Source organism: Anopheles coluzzii, chromosome 3 (assembly GCF_943734685.1).
Source record: "Anopheles coluzzii chromosome 3, AcolN3, whole genome shotgun sequence".
In the NCBI taxonomy this organism is placed as follows: domain Eukaryota; kingdom Metazoa; phylum Arthropoda; class Insecta; order Diptera; family Culicidae; genus Anopheles; species Anopheles coluzzii.
Window position 1 is genome coordinate 30,464,667 of NC_064671.1, and position 24,517 is coordinate 30,489,183.

The 24,517-nt window shown below is 43.0% G+C and overlaps 2 protein-coding genes across 2 annotated transcripts in view; both read left to right on the forward strand.

Annotated features, from left to right (window-relative positions):
- The first annotated feature begins 2,167 nt into the window (after positions 1-2,167).
- LOC120958644 (proteasome subunit beta type-6) lies at positions 2,168-3,285 on the forward strand. Its single transcript, XM_040381587.2, has 3 exons — positions 2,168-2,346; positions 2,485-2,684; positions 2,754-3,285. The coding sequence occupies exons 1-3, from the start codon at positions 2,296-2,298 to the stop codon at positions 3,190-3,192; spliced, it is 690 nt and encodes a 229-aa protein (XP_040237521.1). The 5' UTR covers positions 2,168-2,295; the 3' UTR covers positions 3,193-3,285.
- A 118-nt stretch (positions 3,286-3,403) lies between these two features.
- LOC120958176 (uncharacterized) overlaps positions 3,404-24,517 on the forward strand; it is a 102,855-nt gene continuing 81,741 nt past the window's right edge. The window contains exon 1 of the mRNA XM_040380789.2: positions 3,404-3,644. The gene's annotated coding sequence lies outside the window, so the exon portion shown is untranslated. The remainder of the gene's footprint in view (positions 3,645-24,517) is intronic.

The following is a 24,517-nucleotide window of genomic DNA, read 5'->3' on the forward strand; positions in this document are numbered from 1 at the left end:
AGTTAAGTGTAGTAATTTCACACACAATAAATCAAACATAAAATTTAAAATCTTTGCAAGAAATATTTTGATCCAGAATGAAACAATTTTATGTCTTAATGGATAAAAAGTGCGTCTTAAATAAGGAATCCTTAAATATTTATCTCGGTGGAACCGCCAGGTGAAAATTGGAAGTTATATTCGCCCAAACAGCTAGCTCGAACTCTATAGCTAAGCTGAGGCTTAGTTTAACAAAAAATCGTTCGGATGTCGTACTTTGGGGGTGATTAAGAGATAAACGGTACTTTGCGGAACTATGTAGTTTTTTTAACAAGCACTTGGTACTCTCTGGATCCTTGCAGCTAGTTAGCCTGATGTCTATGGTTCACGATGAAACTTGACGACTTGTAAATAAGGTGTGCCGAACTTGGTGGAAGTTCATAGTTGTTTAATGCATGAAATCGGTACGAGGAGACTCTTGTCAAAGTGTCAAAGACTGGTGCCGTCAAACAGTTCATTGCTACAGCACAAGTTAGATAAGTTAAATGAAGAAAGAATATTGAGTGAAGTGATTGTGATTTTTTAGTGAACTATGTGAAATTATATAAAATTAAAGAGCTTTTAAGAGTTTTAAAATAAACATTCACGTAAAAAAAACACAAATCGTATTGTTTATTTCATAGATGATGCCTTGGTTGATAATAAAACGCAAAGAAAAATAATCCCTGACACCCTGGCATAAAAAGCTGCTTAAGCGCTATTGGAAAATCCCAGCTGGAACTTTGATGCTGTTTATCTACTGCAAAAGGCGAATTCAAGCAGCGATCTTTAACCACCGACAAACCGACGTGACACTTCGAACAAAATGAGCTTCAAAAGTTGTCTCCTTATTTCAAATGAAAATACGTTAAACACTAGCGCCATCTCTATAATGATTCGCTTACTACACTGGCACAGAGAAGAAACTGCTAAACCCCCTTTTTGTTTTTCTTCGCAAATTCCAATGCGTGTTGTTTTATGTACTTCTCACATCTTTTGCATTGATTTGAAAACTTATAAAATGATTTTCCTGTGTGTTTTGTCCAATTATTCTCACAAAATCTTGCCTCACACTTCCTTTGCCATTTGTGTTTAGAAAAGTTGTTTACATCGAAGCAGCAGTGAACAGAGCTTACTTTGACAAAAGTGTTCGCCTCAGTGGTAAATGACAGTACTTTCGTGTGGGACACTTTTGTAACGCCAGTGTCACGTCGGTTTGTCGGTGCTTTAACTTGCTAAAGTTAGCTGCTTAAACAAATTTGGATATGTGGGCGTTATCATTAAAAAATGTAAAAAAAAAATGGTTTTATGGACCGGTGTCATTTCAGGTGCTTTTTTTAATGTAAGAGGAACGGTTCGAAAAGGCTGTATTGCTTACCAGGTGCAATTTATTACAGTAGAGCGTCGATTATCCGGGCAGCTCGGGACCGGACGGTTGCCGGTTAATCGATTTGCACGGATAATGGTTCAAGAAATGTCTAATTCATATAAAAATTATAAAATCCACTATTTTTAATATTAATTTACCTTGAATCAATCGATTAATCGTTAGTAGAATATTATTTTTAACAATAACTATAGGTTTGACAACTGTTCATGAACAAAAATGAATTTCGAAAATACCACTAGACAGTACAAAGCTGCACAACAAACTGGTAGCTCAATTGAGTATCGCTGCAAATGTTCGCCGTACGTTTGAACAGCTGTCACATTTATGCGCACGGTTAAGCCGCCCGCCGGTTAATCCACCCCCGGATAATCGACGTTCTACTGTAGTTTAAAATTTTTAACTGTAATCCGAAAAAAACGGTCACTCAGTCATCAATTCAAAAATTGAACGTCATACGCCATTTGCTGCTTGAGCGTTGGCTAACCAAGGTGTATGGATATTAGGAGGTGAAGTGCTTCAGAGCAAATTGACATTTCACGACTTGACATAACAATACTGGAGGCTCCGGTATTAAAATCGGGGAGGGCTGGAGGGGGGTATAGAAAATTGTATGCGATTTGACATAACAATACTCAATGATGGCGCCCGGAAAACGCGCTAACAATTCACCTCCTTAATAAACACACCTTGTTGGCTAACGTCTTATCAAACGTCACGCCAAAAGTGACAGTTCGCGATTCTGCTTGTCATTGGCTGTCTGTCATTCCTGCTACCAGCGCACAACAAAACAAAAGCGTAAACGGATCAGATAGGCAAAACTTTTTTAGCAAGTAATTTCCAGTTTCTTGTGATTTTAGTAGATTAACCTGTGCGAAAAAACATTCATCATGGATTCGGATTGCTCTAACGACTGGAGAAACGCTCACCACAGCACGGGTGTAAGTAGAAAGGCGACTTGTTTCGCGTTGCTCTCCCGGCAGCATAACATAACCTCCGCGCTTCGACATCGATCTCATGATGATGGTGCAAGAATTAAATCAAACATGTTTTACCCTGTTTACCTATTTTTCTTCCAGACCACAATCATGGCGGTGGAGTTTGACGGTGGGGTCGTGATCGGTGCCGATTCGCGTACCAGCACCGGTACGTACGTCGCGAACCGCGTCACGGACAAGCTGACCAAGCTGACGGACAAAATCTACTGCTGCCGTTCCGGGTCGGCCGCAGACACACAGGCGATCGCGGACATCGTTGCCTACTCGCTGAACTACCACGAGTGAGTGCAGGAAGGAGGATTTGTGTGGTCAAAATACGCTTTTAAAAACGTTAAATTATCACGTTACAGGAACCAAACCGGCGAACCGCCGCTGGTCGAGGACGCTGCGAACGAGTTCCGTCAGTACTGCTACAACTACCGCGATACGCTCGTCGCCGGCATCATCGTGGCCGGGTGGGACGCCAAGCACGGCGGCCAGGTGTACTCGGTCCCGGTCGGTGGTATGCAGATCCGGCAGAGCGTCACGATCGGCGGGTCGGGCAGCTCGTACATCTACGGCTTCGTGAAGGAAAACTATCGCGAGGGGATGCCGCGGGACGAGTGCGTAGAGTTTGTGAAGAAATCGATCTTCCACGCGATGTACCATGATGGTAGCTCGGGCGGCGTCTGCCGCATCGGGGTGATCACGAAGGATGGCGTCGAGCGGGAAGTGTTCTTTGCCCCGCGGGATTATGAGAATGTTGGTGCGCGCCGTGCCGGAGCACCGAGCGTTTCCGTGCAGGCTTAAGTCGCCCCGGGAACGTGTGAAACATGGTGAAGAAGCGTAATTTTGTCTGTGGTCTGTGGTTAATTGGAATAAATCTTTCCTTATCAAACAAAACATTCAATATTTTCTTTCTTTTCGTTATTCTATTAATTTAGAAACGTCAAATCAATATAAAAAAAACAAGCAATTGTTTATCAACCACCCGTTGTTACCCCCGTCCTGTGTTTCGCTTACACGCTCCGTAGACAAGGATGGCAAACAGCCCAGCCGCACATCCCGATGCAACCTGTCCCATCATCATCGTTCGTGTTGCGCATGCGGCCCGTTTGCCGAACAGTGCCGAAACCCGAACCACAACAGCAGCAACGGCAGCAGCAGCAGCTGGACCAACGGCGAAAACTTCAGTTGTGATGCGGGTTGCATAGGCTGCAGGGATTTATCCGGTCCGTCGGTCCGTCTCGTCCCCGGGAAAGGTAACGCATTGCACGGTGGTGGCGTTCTTTAAAGATGCTGTTGTTGTTGTTAGGTGTACCTTTATTCCTTGTCCTCGGTTGCTTTTAAAAGGTGTGCGTGTGTGTGACTTGACAAGCCTCCAGTGCGGCTAGTTAGCTAGTGGGGTAGGCAAAACAACACACTCATCAAAGCGCACAGTGAGTGACAATTTTCACGGTCACCGCAGCACAACCACCAACAGCAGCAACAGCATTGCCTCGAGTTCGTCGGCCTACTGGGGGGGGGATGCAACCCATTCCCACCCCACGAAACGAGCTCGCGCGTGTGTGTGTATTTCGTACGAAATTTGACCAACATTTAGGAAAAAGGCTGCAGCGTGGGAAAATCAAACAGCTTCCCCTGTGTGCGGGAGTGTTTTTTAGTGTCCTTATATATATATGTGTGTGTGTGGTTGGATGAAATTCCCATGTTTTGGTTGGATGCTGTGTACCAGGCCCCCAACGCTACTCGAGGGTGGACCCGTGCACAAGCTTTGAAGCAAAACAAAAACGCGATCGATGAATGAAACAAATGAAAATGAATGAAACTGCGGCCGAGGCGGCGGCGGTTGTTGTTGGTGTGTGCAAGGGGGGGAGGAAAAAACGCAGAGGATAAAACGTGACCACAAGCGCTTGGGCCGTGTTCGTTGCAGTAATGTGCCGTTTGTGTACGTGTGTGTGTGTGTTTAGGTGGGAAAATGTGCTGCGGAATGTGTGTATACGTGCGGAAAAACAGCCCGAGCGCGTGTGTGTGTGCACGCTGGCACACGTTTGCAAGGCACGCGTTTAATGAAAGTGTGCACAGTGACCATCTCCACCACGTCACCCAGCGTTAATTGGGTGGAATAGTTAGTTTTCCGTGTTGAAATGAAATGATATACTACTTTAAAATGTTTTAAATCTTCCTTCACTTTATTTACTTCACTTCCAGTTAGAACACCAATCTTGAACTTGAACTTGATAGAAAAGCTTCAACTTAATACTAAAGCACGCTGACAGCGCAAACAACATCAGATGATGTGAATGTGTGTCTCTCTCTCTCTCTCTATCTCACCTCTTTTCTATAACCCTCTCTTTCTCTCTCCATTGAGCTATGGCATGACCTGCAAATTTGGGTCCCCTGATTTGGTTCCAAACATCAATCCCCCAACGTTAGCAACCGTGCAGCAGCAGCAGCAGCATGCCATGCTTCGTCACTACTACGTGAACTCTACCACAACACTGCACTCCCGTGCACACATACATTAGCATGTACATACACACACACACACATGTACTAGACGGTCATCAGCATGCTCTGCATCATGGGGGACATCCTCGGCCTCGGCCAACCCGAAAAACAACAGCATCAACCGGGGCAGAGATTTCGACGGAGAGGCCACGAGCGGCCAGCATCCCAAAAATCGATATTGAAACCAACTTTTGCCCCATAGAAATCCGTTTTTCCAGGAGCGAGACCCCTTGATTCGGTATGCTGATTTTTTAATGTTTTGCAATTTTTATGCATCCTTCCCCTTCGCTCACACTCCCTTTTCCCAATGGGGAGGGAAGCTTGACCCCGTCGCTGTAGCGACTGTGGTGTGTGTGTGCTTGTTTTGTGAGGCAAGTCACACACACACACGCACACCACTCGGAACGAGCCTCCGAACTTTCTACAATCCGAGCCGGTGTGGTCGGAGTTTTCCAATTGGATGGCATCGCGGGCAAAAGCGGGAGGGACGAAAAAGGCGGGGAGAAAATCAAATATTTTCCCAAACAACACACGGTTGCGGGCTTTTTGTTCGTCGGCGACGTCGTCGTCGTCGGTCCAATGGCTTTGGCTTTTGCTCCGTGCGAAGGGAGAGATTGGGGGGGGGGGTCTCTCATTTCCCACTTCCGCTTTCCAGTGCCACCGCCTGCTCGGTGGATAAAACCAACTCTTGGAAAATCATCAATAACCTAGATTTTGGGGAGGCTTTTTGTGTCTGTGTCTGTATGTATTGTGTGGCCATGTCTCATATTTGCACAGCCACTACACACCCGGTACAGAACACACACACACCACGGTGTAGCACCAATGGGACAAATCAGAATTCGGAGTCTGACATTTTTCCTCCCGTGCGCCTGCAATGCTGCAAAATGATGCACGAACGGTAGAATTATTTAGCGAAATTCGGTTTCAATTAAGCTCAAACGAAGCATTAAAAGCTCTCCCCGGTCCCTTTAAATCACCGAAGAAAGGCCAGGTGGCTGGTAGGGAGGGAGCAAAATTAAAACATTTCGCTTTTCGGCCGACTTTCGCCGGCGCAACTCAACCGTACCCATATTTACCAGTCAGTTGGCTCGCTAATCGTTCAGCACAAACACGGACCGAGAACCACTGGCGGGTTGGGTTTGTCCATTATTTTTCTCTCCCTCTTTCTATCTCCCCGTTTTGTTCTGCTTCTTGTTCCCTCGGTGACACACTTTCCCGTCGTCCAGTGATGACGATGATTTACCACTGTTTTTTCGTTGCTGCTGCTGCTGCCGATGCTCTCCGATGACTGTATCCATCCTCCGCAGGTTCGGTGTAGGGAAAATCGAGAGAAGAAGAAGAAAAATGCCACACAAGAACAAAGCTAATACCGCACGATGTCTACATGAATGACCATTTCTAACCTCCCCCACTAACCCGCTCCCCTGGATGGGAGTAGTGGGGGTGAGACGGCCAGATTCGCCGGTCGATTGACGATGGAAATGGAAATGGACGGCTGAGTGCATTCGTCCTTCGGCTTTTTTCGGGAGAAGGGCTTGTGGATTGTGGATCGGGCTGGGAGGCACAATGTTTTTCGTGGTAGTGTTAGGACATGGATTTTCCCCCCTGCCAAAGAGCAACGTCGACGATTTATGAATTTGTTTTTCGTCGGGCGGAGGTGGAGATGGACACGAGTTTGGTTCGAACTTCTCGTACGCTTCGGTTTTTCCGTGGTGGGGAAGGTTTTGCAAAGATGTGTTTTTTGGGGGATTTTTTTTGTGGGATGTGTGCTTTGACTTTGGTGTGTTGGTTACTTATGCTGTTTTGCTACGATTTTTATCAGGTGTATGTGTTTTGACAATATTTCGGATTGGAGGAAACATATCTGTCGTTTTTATTCCTATTTTTGGTGGTGGAAACATATCTGTCGTTTTTCTTACTATTTTTTGGCTAGTTTGATTATTGTTAAGGGCTTTTGATTTGTTACATATTACAAATGCTTGACAAGTGTCTATAATCTGCTCTTGAACTTGGAAAACTTCCCTATTTCATTCTTTCAATCATTATCTTTAACAAACATGTATTTGTTAAGTTTCTGATCGACAGTTTAGGTTGTCCGGTGTCGTTATCATTACACAAACAACACACCTTTCGAGGCTAGCTTATAGATCTTTTAGGGAACTTTAGAGCTTTAACTCCTCATTCGTTATTGTGTATTGTGCTTATTGTGTATGGGAGTTTGGGAGCAACGCTGGCAGTGTAAGGAATTGTTTTCCTATATCCCCAAACATAAATAATTTAAAATCACTGTTATTGTCTTGCTCATGGACTCATGAAATACACAAGAAAAATGACAAGAAATGAATTTAAAATTGTTAAAAATGTTGTATAATTTATTTATATACATTTTATTATTTTTTTTTTTTTTGAGACCAGAAACTAGTGCAAAAGCCGTGATTTGTAAATTTTTCCCATATATGTGTACATTGCGCCGAATGAACCTTTTTCTAACTTTTAAAAGGGCGTAATTACAAACATTCTTGTTTATTGACTGAAATAGTAGATTAAAATCATAAGAACGGACATAAATGGTTGATAATTACCAAATACAGGTTGAAATTTGAATTATTTGGATTCTTAAAAGCTCGATCCAAAAGTCAATTATTGTGCATTTGACGGTTGATGTGTTAAAGCAGTACAATTTGATAAAAAAATGTCAAATTTAGAAAACCGCTTTACACCGAATCCTCGTGTAAGAGTTATCGCGTATCTCGGTGAATACCTGTATTGTCAAAAATGTTGTAAATTCTCTTTTGCTTGGTGTTTAAAAAATAACATCAGTCTGGAGAAGAAAAAGTAAATTCTAATTTTGCATGATGTTTTGAGGCATTTTGAAATCTGGAACTTATGCTATCCAAGTAAAGACTGTAAATCAGTGCTGCAAAATGTCATGAGTATTACGAGATTTTCATCAACGTTAACAATGAACATATCCGTGGTAGCTTGATGCTCATTGCTGATAGTCAATAAAAGTGCGTCATGACATGCTGAACACGACATTTGAATTCTTGAGTCCAACGCGATACTCTGACTGACAAGCTTAGCTTAGTGCCGGCGCAAGCATAATCATGATTTTTTCTGGCTGTGAACAGTTCGTGCCAAATGCCACTATTTCAGTCATCAACACTCATGACTGAAACGAAGCTCAAATCAGATCTCGTACACAACTGAGATGATCAGTGACGATACTCAAACAGTTGGATAATTATTGCTTGGTGACATTTTGATTAGCACCCAACTCTTGGTCACTTACTTGGTCATGACATTTTTGTAGGCGATAATCACGACATTCTTGGAATATACTTGGCGCGTGGGCTATAGCAACAAAATGAGCATGCTTTCTCCCTCTATCTGTTTTGATTCTATCCGACTGAAAATGTCGCGACCAAGTGACTGACCAAGAGTTGGTTGCACACAATGTCACCAAGCATGTGATGGTCGCACCAACTGTTAGAGGCTCGCCTCTGATCATTACAGTAGAGCTCGTGACGCTGCGATGATTTCGTTTCGGCCGGAATTTGTCATGACTATGTCAGTGACATTTTGCAGAACTGATCACAGTAAAAAAAAGTCATGACATAGTGACTGACCAAGCGATGGTCACAAAAATGTCATGCAGCATGCATTGGTCACACCAATCGTGTTGAGTATCACCTCTGATTATCACAATTGAGTACGTGACGCTGATATGGATTTTGTTTTAGTCAGATTTTTTTATGACCTTGACGGTGACATTTTGCAGCACTGCTTTAAACAAAACACCATTTAATAAAATTCTAACAATAAAAGCCGTAAGTAAGTATAGGTAGGTGCACCCCAATTTTGCCCCATATTCTCATACATGTAAATTTGTAAATGTATTGTGAAGTGTAGTATGAGTCGTCAAAGAAAACTACAACAGCTGATCGATCGGTTCAAAGGCTGACACATTAGCAGGACTGCGCGCTAGTCACTGGACTACGAAGCTGGCTCTCGTTGACTTGGACTAATGGCGCATACAACAGACTCCGCCAGACTAAACACACACCTTATTTTTTAAATGGTGAAAATATGTAGAAGCAAAATGACAAAAGAGTCAAATAAATTAGCAACATATGTCACTCAACAAGGGCATCGAAATATTCAAACTTTTACCAAAACCGGTAAAGGACCGTTCTTTCCAAACCATTACATGCAACATGCTGTTTCAACAACTGCTATCGATTGTAGCTGTTACACTTTTTCCAATCCCAAAACAACCTACCGACCCCCCACACCCTACTGCGCAAATTCGAACCCATCAGCCGTCTCAAATCCTTCCAGCGTTGTAAATTTTACGTTCGCCCGTAAGCTCCCAAAACCGAACACGCGCTTTTCTACGCAACTGGAGGCACAAAAACGGGAAAAAACGCGCGTCTGGGCTTCAACTGGCAAAAGATATGCTTCAGCACGTCCGACAGCTCTAGTGTGAAATGGGGGGGGGGTGCTATGGCGCAAGAAAAAAGCTACACAACACAAAGCGCAACCGGGAACAGGCAGCCGGTCACACGAACGGGAATGCACGGAATGTGGGCCCCAGTGGGGCGGCACCATTTTTATGCGCCACGGTACCCCCGGTTTCGGTCCATTACTCACGGCCAACGCGTTTGGCAGCGTGGGGAGGGACATAAAATTTTGGAACATTCTGCTAAAACAAACGCGCTTTGCATGGGCGGAGACAGAGCTGGCGAGGCCGAAAGCAAGCTGTTAACGTGCGCAGTTTTCGACCACGTTTCCACGCCGCTGTGGAAGTGGATGAACCAATGAGGGGGGGGGGGGGAGGAGTGGTGGCGATGGTGGAAAAGTTTTCTAATTTCAATATGATATTGATTGCCCGTTTCGGGGGATGGATGCAATTTTTCGGAAATTTTGGAAGTGTCGAAAGTTGGGTGGAAAAATGGTGTAAAACTTTTGTCCCCCCTGCAGTCCTCCGAGCCTTGCACCGAGCCCTCCGAGACGGGGGTGACGATCTGGTCGATCTGGGCGTGAATTGTGGGTGCTTTTCTCCATACTGGTTCCGAAATTTTCTTAAGCTGCTAAACACACCAATCATGTTCGAATATTAAAGTGTCACAGCGATGGTTTGAAGCAGAGCAAACAGAGGCAAAAAGCGTAGCGGAAAATCGTAACGGGAGACACGGACGGCGGACACGCGATTAGCGTAAAATTATTCTTCCACATCGCTTTTCACGATTGTTTACTTTTGATGGCACAAAAACCAGGGATGAAAAGTGAAAACAGGGCTTTTTTATTTCGTTTTTTGTTTATAGCAGAAAGAAAGCAGCGGGGGAAAAACTGATGCTGGTAAAGCCTCCAAAAAACCGACAGGAAACAAAAATAAATGCCATTTTTCACTGTATTCTACGACTGCAAACACCCCACCGGTTTGGGGGGGGTCCTATTTTTATGGTCGCCCCATTGAAGCGGCGGGGAAATGTTTGCGCCCATGAAATGATGGCGTTGATGATACATTTTTCTCCAAAAATAGAAGCTAAATTGTAAAATTTCACGATCGAAACCTTTGAGCCGTCGGGAGGAGGCCGAAGGATCATTAATTTTCCCACCATCGCTTTCATCGCTTGGACAGCAGGCGTGGAAAGCTTGTGTGGGTCGTGCTGGTAGGCAAATTGGGAGCAATAAATAGAATGGCACAATTGCCATCGTTCCCTTTCTTGTCCCAGGTCCTTTGTTGTGTCCCCCACAACAAACGAGGGGTGTATGTGTACGTATGGAGTAGTGGTATTAGAGGCAGTAAACTCGTTACGATCGGACCATTGGTGGCCTTCCACGTTGGTGTCACGCTGTGGTGAATGGGTCGACTCCCCCCGGGCGGAGTCAAATTGCTGACTATAAAAAAGTAATCGCTAAGCTTAATCGATGGTCGCCCCGGTTACTCGCCCCGTCCCGAAAGGAGGGAAGGATAACAGAACGGTGGACAAGTGGACGTGAAGCTTTCCCAGAGTGCGCCAACTAATCATTGGGGAGAGTAGGCGAAAGGACTGTTGGAGGAATTTCTTGCTGCAAGTTTGATGAAAAGAACAAATAGTTTGTTCCTGTTCCACAGTAAAAAATGGGGTTACCTTACCCGCTGGCAGCATGTGAGGCGATGCAAACAGCCTGATTGGACGGTAATCCGATTAACCCTTAAAGCGCCAACCAGCCTGTTTATGTGGATATTAGTTTGCTACTTCAAATTTGTATTATTGTTCCAAACCAAAATGGTAGAAAGGAATAGAATATAACCCCTTTTTTGCGCTAGACGCTCCAAATGATACTTGAAAGAGAGTCCATCCCAAATCCATCCCATTCCAGCACACTAATCCCATTTGGCTCGTCAATCCTTTCGACAGACTCGGGATTTCACTTTGAAAGTGATTCAACCGTAATGAACGCACACAAACACTCCACAAAAAAATCGCTCAAATCTTGCATTTTCATTCCATTTAATGCTCTCCTAACACTCACACACACACACATACAATCCCGAAAACAACCCCCAAAAGCTTTGTGTGTCCATCCCACTGAAATCAGAACCTAAAAAGAGGCTACCTTAAAGTCCACTTCGCTCAAGCACGTGTTACCCAGGGAAGGGAGGTTTGAAAATCTGGGTTGAATACACTCACGATCCTTACAGCACAACGTGGAATCTCTGTGCACTGAAACGCAACCCGAAACCCGCCCGGGGTACATGTGCGAAAAGGAGTCGATGGTAAGACATCTTAAAATGGAATAATAATTGAATTCTTGGGCAAGGTTTTGCAGCCTTCGAGCAGCAAAAATTTGGACTGGACCCCCGGAGAGGAGGGTTTTTTGTTTGTTTGCTCCTATTCGTTGAATGAACTCCAATGGCTCCGCATAGATTTTTGGGCAGGTTTTTTTTCTGTTTTGTGTTGGCAACAATTTCCAAAGGGACAGGGCTAGATTCTTTTGTTTCTCATTTTGAACATGCCTTTCCGTTTTTTTTTTTCATTTTTAACTCTTAAAAAAGGGAGCAGAGAGAAAACTTGCATAGCGGACGACTGAATGGGACAGCCATTTTGGCATACATTTGGCCAGAGAAAGGGGCCAAAGCCGTGCCCATTGAAAGATCGGTTTTTTAATAGTAGATTATCTAGTGTTCCTTTCCCACTAACAGCGCTGAAACGGCTCACTAAAGGTAGGTTTATTTGTTCGCAGGATGTGAGTTTTTTGGTAAAATAAATTAAAGATTTTCCGTTACCTTTTTACCGGGTACGAATATCGGTGCGAGGGAACCTGCAAAAGCATTGAATGAATTCCCTTAAAAGGCTATACTAATATTACCATCTCTTCGTACCTCTTTGGAACGAACACAATAGTGGCGGTGAAAAAATAACAATGACCATGCCTTTCAAACGCCGCAAACCACTGAAATGATGATGGTCATTTGGTGACCGAAGGAAAATGGGACATCGACCTGTCGTTTAGCAAAGGATAAACAAGCTTGAGCTTTTCATTGCTTCCCTTTTTTTGTGTGCCTGTGGTTTGTACACTCTGCACTTATCAGAGTTCGTTTATTGTTCGTGCTGTGTATTATCCATTTCAATCAGCTGGCCTGTGCTCATGCGGATCGGTCAGGGTTATCCATTATTGAATAGAAAATTGCACCGACCACGCAAAGTGCATTCGAATGGATTGTAGATTGCGTGCCATTAATAAAAAAGCATTATTGGAGTTCATTTGTCATCGATCGATATCGGGAACATGTGAACATGTGTTTGGGGCAGTTTGTTGAAAATTTAATCTGAAGGTAGAAACTATTCAAAGTGAAGAAAGAACTATTTAAAGTTAATATTGACGTACATTTCCATCAGTTCGCTTACTTGAACTATTTTAGACGCCTAAATGTATGCAATCCGTACAGCAAAGTCGGCATAATAACGTTTTGGATTATACTTATTTTATTAAAATACGCTAAGCTCGTGCAGCCGACTACTGATTAAGTTCTTGTACTTTATATTATGAAACCAATTGCCAAGAAATAATCATCTCAGCAAAATCCCCTTCATATACACAAACCATCGTCATCACGTTATCTAATCGCACACTACAAGCGCACATCATAAACGAAAACTAAAACGCACACACACACACACACACACACATTCTCACTCCACCGTTAGCAGCGCCCGATGATGCCGAAGTGCGCACTGCATCAGTTCTCGCAAGCTCGAAAAGCTGCCATCTGGAAGGCAAAGCGTTTACCGAAAATGGAGTTTTTTAATTAAACCAAATGCTGCTTCTACTGCTGCTGATGTTGCGTTTTCTTCTCGCTGGTTCTTGTGCGTGTGTGCCAAAACTTTAGGCACTCGTCCTGATGCTCGTGCGTTCCCGCTCCTGAGCGGCTCGCTCATTAAGGCCACCAGCGGGGCGGCGCTGTGTTGGCGTGTCTAGAGAATAAATTCATTATTAAATTTCTCAATTGTCACATCCCCACCTTGCTCCTGTTTGTCTGATGTGTTGTTTCTGTCTTGGATGCTTCCATGCCAGCTTAGGAATCGGTTGTTATTGGATGCCATTTCGCAAAGGTGATACAAGACGATATCTTGGCCGAAGCAGAATGAGTGGAATGAGTTGAGCTTAGATCTATTCTGAGCTCAAACGAGAGCAAAAAGCTTCAATTTTAACTCGAAAATCTAATTCCGTCTCACTGTTTGGAGCGCTTTGCGCAAAATTAATCAGTAACTTTGAGCCCCTGTTCCTCCCCTTTGGTAACCACACAAAACCGAACCGAGGAGGCGCATTGTGGCTTGTACGGTATTTGCCACGCGGGACTGCCGGGATTTATGTTTCATTTTCACCACACATGAGCACACAGTATGCAAACACTGCTGCTTCTTCATCCGTATCGCCCTGTCCAAGGAACCTCTCATTTCGGTAGGAATGTTGCCACTTCCGGTTACGTTGCGTAAGCGCTGCCTCCTCGCTCCTCACTTTATCCTTTTTAGAAGCAAGAGTTTTGAGCGAACAGTTAAACCCGCCAGGACCTGGTTTATCTCGGGGAAATTAAATATTACCACCGAGCTATACATTTCACTATCACACACACAGAGAGATCTCACCGAAGAATGCACAGTGTTGTGAGTCGTGTAGTGTTGAAACCACCCCCCCCCGTTGGGGATGGAAAAAAGTTAATCTCCATAAATAAGCAAAAACATTCGGGGCACTTTTTAACGATCGCTCTGCGCTCTGGCGGAAAGGAAAAAGGTATTGCGCGAAGGGTTTTGTTTTGATTGTGGGAGAGATTGTGACTTTTCCGTGCACACATTGGAGGGCTTGGTATTGCCGCCAATGCTCGCACTGGTGCTGGTGATGCAGGAGCTTTGGGGATCGTAATATGAGATGATATTTCCACCCAAAAAGTGTATCGCGTGTGTTGTGGGGCGAGAAAGGTTTATGTGTGAGGATGTTTTTTGTTTTGCTTTACAAATACATTTTGGCGTACTGTTTTGCTTAAATTCCGCAAGGATGGTTTATAGCCGGCGAGAATGGAACGTGCGAGTAGAATGTGAGCTTTGTTTTGGATGCTCATAATGGGGAATGGAGCAGAAGATTGTGTTTTTGTGGGGTTTCTGTGACTTTTGAATTACGGAAATGAACCAAACTTGAGTGAGCTTGAAAATGTAATCTAACATTATAGTTAAATGGTACGATAAATGCACTTTAGTATGTCATTTTGACGTATGTATTTCATTGAGAAAGCGGGGTATGTTTAAATTTACCTTTACAATTCATAAAAGAGATGATCAGAAGCATACTTAAATTACTATCCTCTTCCCTAACAATCTAAAATGTAAAGCTAGAAACTTGATCAGATGACCAGATGAATAAGGCAGGAGATCGGACAACTTGAAAAAATTAAAATTATAAAATTATTCTTAAAATATATATTATTCTCTGCTTTCCTTTTTCTAGACAACAAGCTTATTTTTTCACCCTGTTTGTGGAACAACATTCATCATCAATCACTTTATTTGATTTCACCTTTTGCTTTAAAAAATGCATTTAAAAATCGTTTGGTTTTCTTTTTCCAATTAGTTTAGATAATTAAAAAAAACTGTAGATCCTTGTAGTTTTTAGCCTTTCATTACAAAATATGTATGTTTCATAAAAAATAAATCAATTTCATTTTCATGAGCTAAACTGAACGAGCCTGCCACGAATATACATATTTTACATATTTTTACATATACATATACATATTTTTATACATATATATAATACATATTTTTCAGGCTGAAATAATCTAGGCTAAAAACTTCAGGCTAGTTTTGTAGAAATTGTATTCACTACGTGACTATATACAAGTATTCAGAACCTATCCCTCTACCCTATGTTGCAAATAGTAACGTTGGAAGTCGGACTTTCTACATCCCCCTCGAAATGTTACGTAATTGATGGATGTCACTACTTACACCTGTTCTCACTTTCCTCTGAATCTTTATCCGGTTGCTATGCATCGCAATCCATGAGAATGGATCGCAATCAACTACGTCTGAATCGTTTGCAACTACGTCTGAATCGTTTTCAGTTACGTTTGGATTGCTCTCAGCTACCTTTGGATTTTACGGTAGCTCGCGCAAATTTCGTTTTAGCGCACCGTTTATTTAGTGACCGCGGGACACATTTGCACCCCAAGGAAAAAACTAAACAATTAATGCATTCAATTATAAAATCTTATCGTATTTTTTATATGAAGCTTACATCACCATTCATACGTTTTTGGTTATTAGACCAAGTTTTCCAAACAAACCAGCACAATCTTCTTCTTTTTAGCGTAACGACCTACGTGGTCATTTAGTCTTGTTCAGGGTTTCGAGGTATAGCCGGATATTCCATCTTTAGAATGGAGGAAATCTGTTCTGATGCGTAGAAGCCGACAAATCTGTCAAATGTTGTTCATAGCTCAAAAATTGGTTTTTAACACATATTCTCAATTGGGTTCAAACATAGAACAATACGAAATTGTTGCTTTTCAAATTGTCTGTCATGATGTGAATCGTGAGGTACGCCAAGCGGTCACTAAATAAACTATGCGCCGCAACAAAATTTGCGCGAGCTAACGTAAAATCCAAAGGTAGCTGAGAGCGATCCAAACGTAGCTGAAAACGATCCAAACGTAGCTGAAAACGATTCAGACGTAGTTGCTTGCGATCCATTCTCATGGATTGCGACCCATAGCAACCGGATAACGATTCAGAGGAAAGTGAGAACAGGTGTATCTACTTTGTTTACAAGCCAGATTAATGCTAAACGCAAAAAAATAGATTTGAACACATTTTAACCTATTTTTGTGTGTTTTCAAATAAAAAACAAGTTGGTTGACTGAGTCAAATGAGCTACTTTGATCTACACCGAGTGAAATTTTGAGCTATTTTTCGTCGCGCGCGACGTTGTCGCTCTATGTCTATTTGGACGGTCAGAGGAAAGTGAGAACAGGTGTATTTTTACTGTGGCGCCATCTACAGTGAAACAGTAGCAAATGGAGCAGTAGTAGAGAAATTCTAAGCAATATTTATCATTCACAAATGAATCATTCACTAAGTCGGACTCGTGGTACAGTCGTCAACTCGAACGACTTAACAACATGTCCGTCATGGGTTCAAGCTCCGAATAAACCGTGCCGCCATACGTAGGACTGACTATCCTGCTATGGGGGGAAATCAATTAGTCACTGAGAGCTAAGTCCCCAAGTGGTACAGGCAAGCCTTGACCGAAAACGGTTGTTGGGCCAAAAGAAGAAGAATGAATGAACACATTGCAAGAATAGATTTAACAACATTGAAATTTAATAAAAACTAAATCCACTTACAGTGTTTGACCTATTTAATAGGTCCTGTGAAGCACTCCAAACATCGAGCATTTAAAAATGTTTTCTAAACAAAAAAGACCTTATATTCAATGCTAGATCATCGGGGAAAAAACCTCTCTTTCAACGTTCAATTTGTCTCCATCGATGCAAAACTCTGCACTCGGGGAATGGGTGAAACAACGTTTTAAACCAGAAACCGTTTCACCCAAGAGCTTTCCCCGAGTGCCTGAGTGTTTTTACCTACCTTCTGTTTCATCTGCAGTGCAAAAGTTCTCAACCGAGCATTGTAGTACCTCTTTTTTTTTTTTGTTCGAATTCCCACAGTCATTCCCCATTGCTTTCTAGAGAGCGCAATGACGTTGCCGTGCCGATAGTTGAGTAAGCACCTGGCCCACCCGTACCAAAACTCGTGGGTTTTCATTCTCAAGGACGGAACGATGTTCGCCGAACGGGAGCCGGAATGCCACATAGGCTTCATGTGTAATGAGAGCCCTTTTTTCCCGTTGGACCCAACCAGTAAAGCCTGAGCACCTTTTACACTACATTTTACTTGATGGTTTTTCATCCTACTGCTACTGCTGTTGTTGTTGCTGGTTGGTGTTTTTTTCACCCTCACTCCCATGTGCGGACACGTTGACTCGGCTCAATTGTGACTGTTTCGCTTGTTAGCTCGCCGGAGCGAGCTATGTTCCTATGCTTTCGGGCTCGTTAGTATCAGTTTCCGCATGGGAATATCCGGTACGTTTCATTCTTACCGTTGCTGTTGTTGTTGGTTGAAAATGTTTTCCACCGTTTTTGTTTCAATGGATGAAAAAACGCACACACACACACAAACGCAGCACCTGAACGATAGGTTGGTCGTTGGTCGTGGGAGCAAAAAAGGGAAGGTTTTTTTGCCGTCAGCGCTATTTGTCGAGTGGTTGAGAGAGGATCGTCAATTCTGATGTTTCTACTCTTGATGCTTGGTAAACTGGTATCGATGGTTCCTTGGGGGAAATGGGAATGATATTGTTTCTGGCTTGCAAGAACTGACTGATGTGTAACACCACAGCCCGTTACGCAAGCACATCCGACAGCGGAAACGTGGTGTGCGCTCTCCCAATGACCTTTCGATGTACTTTTGATGGAACGTTTTGAAAGCTTCCCGGGATCGTATAGGTTATGAAATCGTTTTGAGGATGTCGTACGATGTAACTATGTTTCTTTATTCTTATTCGAGTTTGCTTTTCAATGTTTTCAATATTCTTTTTCGTGGACCTTCTTCAAACTAATAGTGCCTTTTAAGGGAAAATACTCTCTCAGGCATTACATCATAAAAATAGTTTTAAATAGATTTTCCCCCAACTGCAACTATCCCTCTTAACGGAGGCAATTTTCTTCGGCTAACGCCCAACCCCAGAGACAGCCAAGCAATTTTCTCGCCCGGTTATTACACCTATTATGCTCAATGACCCCCTCCGTCATCAATGTTGCCCCGAATAGTAATGAGCGCGCCCCGAACGACACGTAAAAGATAACTAAAGAAAGCCAGCCACGCGAGTAAGCTTTGATCGGAAAGTCTTTGAAGACGCCATAAGGATATCCGAAGATATACCGGGGTAGTGTTGTGCATTCTTATCCCGCTTGCGGTTACGAGGCCGTGTCCCCACCGTCCCAGGGATGGGCACAAGGTACATAAACTCCAAGCAAGAAGGAAAGCAAGCAAACGCGAGAGTCCTAGCCTGGCAAACGGGAGCTGTGGCTCAAATGAATCGGACGTCCTGAAACACAACCGGAAGGATATGAATTTTATACAAGGACATCCCATGGGTGGATGGGGGAGGATGCGAAGAAACTAAGAAAAGCAAGGCAGGGTGTTGTGTTGCTTTGGTTGGCACAAGAAAAATGGCGCTTTCTGCTAAGCCGTTCGCCGTGCCTAGACGTACCAGGGCCAACGCTCTTCGACGCAAACACCAGATAACCCAAGCGAAAAATGGATCAAGGGAATGAGTGTGAGAGAAAGAGAGGGAGAGAGAGAGAGGGGCTGAGTGCAAAGAGAAGAAGGAAGAGAGTGATCGTTATCTTTATGCTAATATTAAACAGAAGTTGTGGTTACGTCTTGGTGGTTACGTGGTGGTTCTAACGCTGCTCCGAAGTGCACACAGACAGCCAAGCTCGAAACCGGAAGCTTGGGGGCGGCCGAGAAAAGATACACTCCGAAGCCGCCGTCGGGAAGGACAACACGAAACATAAACACAGCTGAGCTTTTATTTAGTTTTCGTTTTGCTGAAACGAAAGGGGCAAATGTGGCAGTTTTTCCCGCTGCTGCGGCCCAAAACTTCTCAAACGTTGGGAGGCGTGGGCTATATACGACACACGCAGAACCTTAGTACTCCGTACCGGAAGGTTGGTTGGTTTGGAGTGGTGTATTGAGGGAGAGATGAAAGAGCTTAGCAGAACTTTAATGCTACGTTTGCAGAGCTTCACACAACGACCACGGGAGGATGTCGTAAATTTCGCCCTTCACATCCCTTGCTTCTTGGAGTGCGGGAGGAAGGAGCTTTATCCCCGTCGTGAAGGAGCACCTACCTAGCTCGGTGTAACAATCGACTGCCCCGTGCCCCAATCATGGCGGGAAGGGAATAGAAATAAATAGTCAAATCTGGTAGCGAAACAAACGCACCCCTTTTTTCATACACTACGTGCGTACAAATAGACCTCAGGCTCTCAGGTGGTGCGCGGACTCCGGTGTAACCATAACCCATAGACAAATTGTATTATTCTTTCTCCAGGGCACATGGAACATGTAAAACGGCCCCCGAATTTATCCAACCGACAAAAAAGAGAAACAATTTCGCTGTAACAGCTGCCAAATAAAGACGTTTGATAAATGTGTCACGGGGGAGGAAGGAAAGTTTTTCCTTACACGTGTGCTTGGGGAAGGATTTCCTTGTGTCTCCCACTCATTCTCAAAACGATTTCAGACCAAAGCGAAATCTTAATAATCTGGCACTGGCACGTTTGGAGCGTTTGGCTGGGACATGATGGCACCAGGCGGACGGGTTGATTGAAGCTGTGAGATGTTTATCTTTTGTTTATTTATTTTTTTATGCGATGTTTTGATGTTTTCTTGCGTCTAGGCTGTTCTAGGTTGGCATTGTGAATAGGTCGTCATGTATCATACCAGACCTGCTGAAGTGCCAGTCCTTTTGCAATAAATGAGGATTATGTTGGGATGAGAATTTCTATATCACTACCCAAAATAATTGCTATGAAGTTAGTAAGCATGTTGTTGATGAAAAGGATAAATATACCAATAATGGTAGAAGAACACTTACATATTCTCATACTTTCTTCTTCTTTGGCCGCTGTCGGTCAAAGCCTGCCTGTACCCACTAGTGAAAAGTGAGCTTGGCTTTCAGCGACTTATTGTTACCATAGCAGGATAGTCAGTCCTACGTATGGGGGCACGGTCTATTCGGGACTTGAACCCATGATGGGCATGTTGCTACGTCGTACGAGTTGACGACTGTACCACCAGACCGCCCCTTTAATACTTTAGGATTTCATAATTAATTGTCGCTTCAAAAGATTGCAACAACAAAACTCATGTTTTCCACGGTGATTGTTTTTAAACATAGTGAATTTTTCATTATCATACTGAAACATGTTCTTTGAACAGCTAAAGTCTTGTCATAAAATAAAAATAAGCTTCTTAAATTCATTTTATGTTTGATTTCAAATTTTTATTTTTACTTTGACAGGAACGTGGTCCAAAACCAAGGAGAAAGTCTTCAATTCTAAATGACTTACAATGATTTCGTTTTGGGACGAATCATAGAACGATTTAACGTGAAAAGAATTCATCGCACTGTTGGTGTAATTGACAGACGTCCATGCCACGACGTTCATAGCGTCGCTATTAGCATGGGCATGTATCAAATCCCATGTCAACCACTTATTATAATCCTCTCTGAAAGCACAGCAAATATAATTTTCAACACAATTCTTTTAGTTTTATTAAAATCTTAAAAATTTTATAACATGACCATTTACTTTTCTTACTTACTGCAGAAGTAAATACTTATGTTAAATACATTAAAAATATAACCTTTAGGGTAATTTTCCAATTGTTGCACACTTAACAGCCCGCGTAATTTATATGTATCTGAAGGATAAAACCACAATATGCATGCGTACCTAGTGTACATAATTATTGTTTGAATTATTGTTTGTAGTTTAGGGATAAAAATAATGTACAATAGCAAGAAATGCCGATTTTTAATATAATCTAAAATCCATTTGTTGCACACTTACAAAAACTCCAAATTCTATTCTTGCACACTTTAAACCCAATTATTGCACACTTTTCAATACGCTGAAACCGATGAAAAAGAGCCCTAAACTGGATGTTTTTCAATCGAATAGTGCTTAGAACAATACGAAACGCTGTTACATTACACGTTTGTATTTGGTTCAAGCCGGAATTCCGCAAAATAAGTAACGATCTTGCAGCTGCTACCGCACGCTAATCGCACAGGGCGAAATAAACCTTATTGTGTGAGGCACAATTCTTAGCAATCTAGCTAAGAAATTTATTCGTTTTGATCGAAATGAGACGAATTTTTTTCATTTGTGTTTAAAAAATCGAAAAAGTGCTTTTTAAAAAAAACTGAAATAGTGTAGTTTGCGGATAAAATGCTCAAGTTTAAAGGAAAAATGCTGGTTTTTATCAAAGTTTTGTAAATATGTGGGAAAACAACAATTTATACGCAGTGTGCAATGATTGGGTAGAGTGCAACAATTGGCAAATTATCCTATATCAGCCACAAGCAAGAAAGACGCAAAAAAAACGGTATTATATTGGTTTTCATTTCGAAATCGCCTTGCGTTCTGGGTGGCCATCATTTTATTAAAATTCATTGTCCAAACACTGACTTCCATCTACAGCACAACTAACATCCCACGCATTGCATACTGCAAAAAAAAAAAAAACAATCGTTCACACTTCAAAACGGTTTACACCGGAGGCATATTTCATCTGCAAAATCCCGACTGCTGCACGACTGCAAAACGACACGATTTGTCACATTTCACACGGCTGCTGCAGTTAACCGGGTACACGGAAGCGCATGACCATTTAAATTCAATCCATTCATAAACCACTAAGAAACGATTATGGCAAATGACGTAACTGTCAACTGATAAATCTTGCCTGCCCCAAGAGGTGCCCCAACGCCTCACCAGCGCTCGCCAGTTCGCCAACGCAACCGCTCTGCCTGCAGATACTGGTGCGAAAAATGACCGGCACCGTTTCGAATTATCGAAATTAGCTTCTCCCGTACCTTCTGCTCCTACGGCAAGCCGAGCGCTTAATCCGATACATTGCCTGCGGGATGGCGGGCTGGAAGGCCGGACCGTCCCAATCGGACACAGATATTTTGTGGCAAATGATCACAATTTGCGGCCTAACCGGCATATTTCCCCTACCGAAGCCGCTGGTTGCGGCTTTGCTGTGGTTTTGCACTCGCTAGAATGTGGCCAGACCACAGCAAGAAGCAGCGAGCCACCGAGGCTTAAATCAATCGCAATGAAATGGGCGGTTTGGTGTTAAAAGATTGCTGCCGCGGAATCTTGCAGAGCGTAGCGTAAAGAAGCGCCTCCTGAACGATCGTGAGACCACCGCGATGCTGATTGCATAGCCCTCAGGGGTGGAAGGATCGCAATGGGTGGCGTGTTACCGTGCCGCGTGTGGAGTGGCGAGGTGTTGCTATATTATTTATGTTACGGCACGATCGGCTTGGACAGCTCGCCCTCTGCGTAGGTTAGTGTGTATGGATTAGTTTTTACCGTTCCCGCGTTTTGCCCCCCTCTTCTTCCAGGATCGGTTATGATCAATGGTGTTGCAACCCCCGTTTCTATGCGTGAAGGGAAATAGCTTTAATCGTGTGCGATTTCTTCCCGCTGGTAGCGAAAAGCTCATCTTTTACCTAGCAGAAAGGTGCCGTTTAGATGGTGGTGGCGTAATGCAAACAAGCGCTCAACCTTTTTCCCCTGGCATAACGGTGTCAGTGAACGGTGTGTACAGTTAATCGCTAATCGATTGGGGCGTTTTATGGGATGTGCTTTTTGGTTCACACCTTTGGCAGAGGCATTACCATTATCGGGCTGATTGAAACCGACAGCGATCGATTTTTAATTAATAAATGTTATCGGAAAGATAAACACCGCGGGGAAAGAAAAATGGCGACCAATTTGCAACAATGTTTATGTTGAAGGAGGAGTATAAGATGTAGTCACACAAGAAAATTGCGGTACAGTTTGAATGCTGCGCACGATTGGATGCTGTGCAAGCAAAGTAATAACTACATGTTATTAAAGCAACTAATGAACAATTCAAACCTTCTAAGGCGATACAAGAACGACTCACCTTTTAGAACGCGTCATGCCAGTTTTTCCAGTGTTCTTTAAATTAAATCGTTACCGTTTTACGATTAGACTGGATTTAATGTTTGTCTCGCTAATTGCACCGCAGTACTACCTGATGTAGCACGGGTTTAAGCAGTGATGAGAATAACCGCTCCATTGCTCAGTGGATTCAATCAAAGTGGATGAGCTAGCATGGCGAGTTACACAGTTTATGGAGAGAGTGAAATAATGTTGAAAGTGTTTTGTAACTCACAATTGAATTGAATCTATTCAAGTGAGTTATGAATCGGGATACAGAGAAAATCATAACACACAAAAGTGATTCAGTTCAATGTGAAAGTGTCGCTATTCAATCAATAATTGGATTGTATATTGAAATTAGTCTCAAAATAGTTTATTTTATTCGTGTATCATTAAATTCATTTTGAATGAGTTATTGCTTGGCTTGGCGAGTTGAATGAATTGAGTTAAACCTTCCAAAAGAGTTATTTATCACACAAATGATTTATTTCACCAAGAGTAAGTTGCTTGTCTGCATGAAGCGCTAAATCACTCAGGATAATAGTAATTTAACTCAATTCAATTCACTACTAATCGACTACTAGTTGGTGCAGACAGCTGAATCTCTTCGCCATGATTTAATTCCAATCCACTCATTTGCTCAATTTGATTCAGTATGCACATCACCAGACTCATTGCACAAAACGGTTTGTTTGGATAACAAACATTACAGTACAGCGTTTTGAATCTGCTCGCACATCCAATATCGATCGTGGTGGTGCCGCACCGGATAATGTTTTGAAGCGTTGACGGTTTATTTGCTGGTTGGGTGCCATAAAAGCGACTCTGCCGCCACCAATTGTTCCATCTCCGCCTGACGCACAAATAAAGCAATACCAAAAAGGAAATAAAATTTAAAAGCCTCACAGTAATGAGCGTCGCTTGAGAGTCAGTCACAGTCAGTGCAGCAAAAGCGCAGCGCACCGTAGAAGGGGAGAGCAAAAAAAAAACAGGAGAGTAATTAAAATATTACTCGGTGTGTGGATTGCAATTGAATCGTATGAAAAAGGGAAGATGGACGGTACAAAACGGTTCTTTTAAATGCGACGTTGTTGAGGATAATTTCATAATTTGCAGAACTGTGTGACTGTACCAGGCGCCAAACTGAGCGACTCAATTAGATCGATGAAAGCTTTAAAGCCTGTCGTAGCCCGGTTCTTGAAAATGTCTGGGTCTTGGAAGGTTGCGTGGGACGATCGATGAGACAGGTTTGGGGCAGACAGTTAGCGTCATACTGGAAATTTGAAGAAGAAGAAGTAATACAAC

Excerpts from the sequence above, each read along its gene's own strand:
- LOC120958644 (XM_040381587.2), top strand. The coding sequence starts at position 2,296 with ATGGATTCGGATTGCTCTAACGACTGGAGAAACGCTCACCACAGCACG. Across the intron at positions 2,347-2,484 it reads ACGCTCACCACAGCACGGGT|ACCACAATCATGGCGGTGGA; the intron begins GTAAGTAGAAAG and ends TTTTTCTTCCAG. Across the intron at positions 2,685-2,753 it reads TACTCGCTGAACTACCACGA|GAACCAAACCGGCGAACCGC; the intron begins GTGAGTGCAGGA and ends ATCACGTTACAG.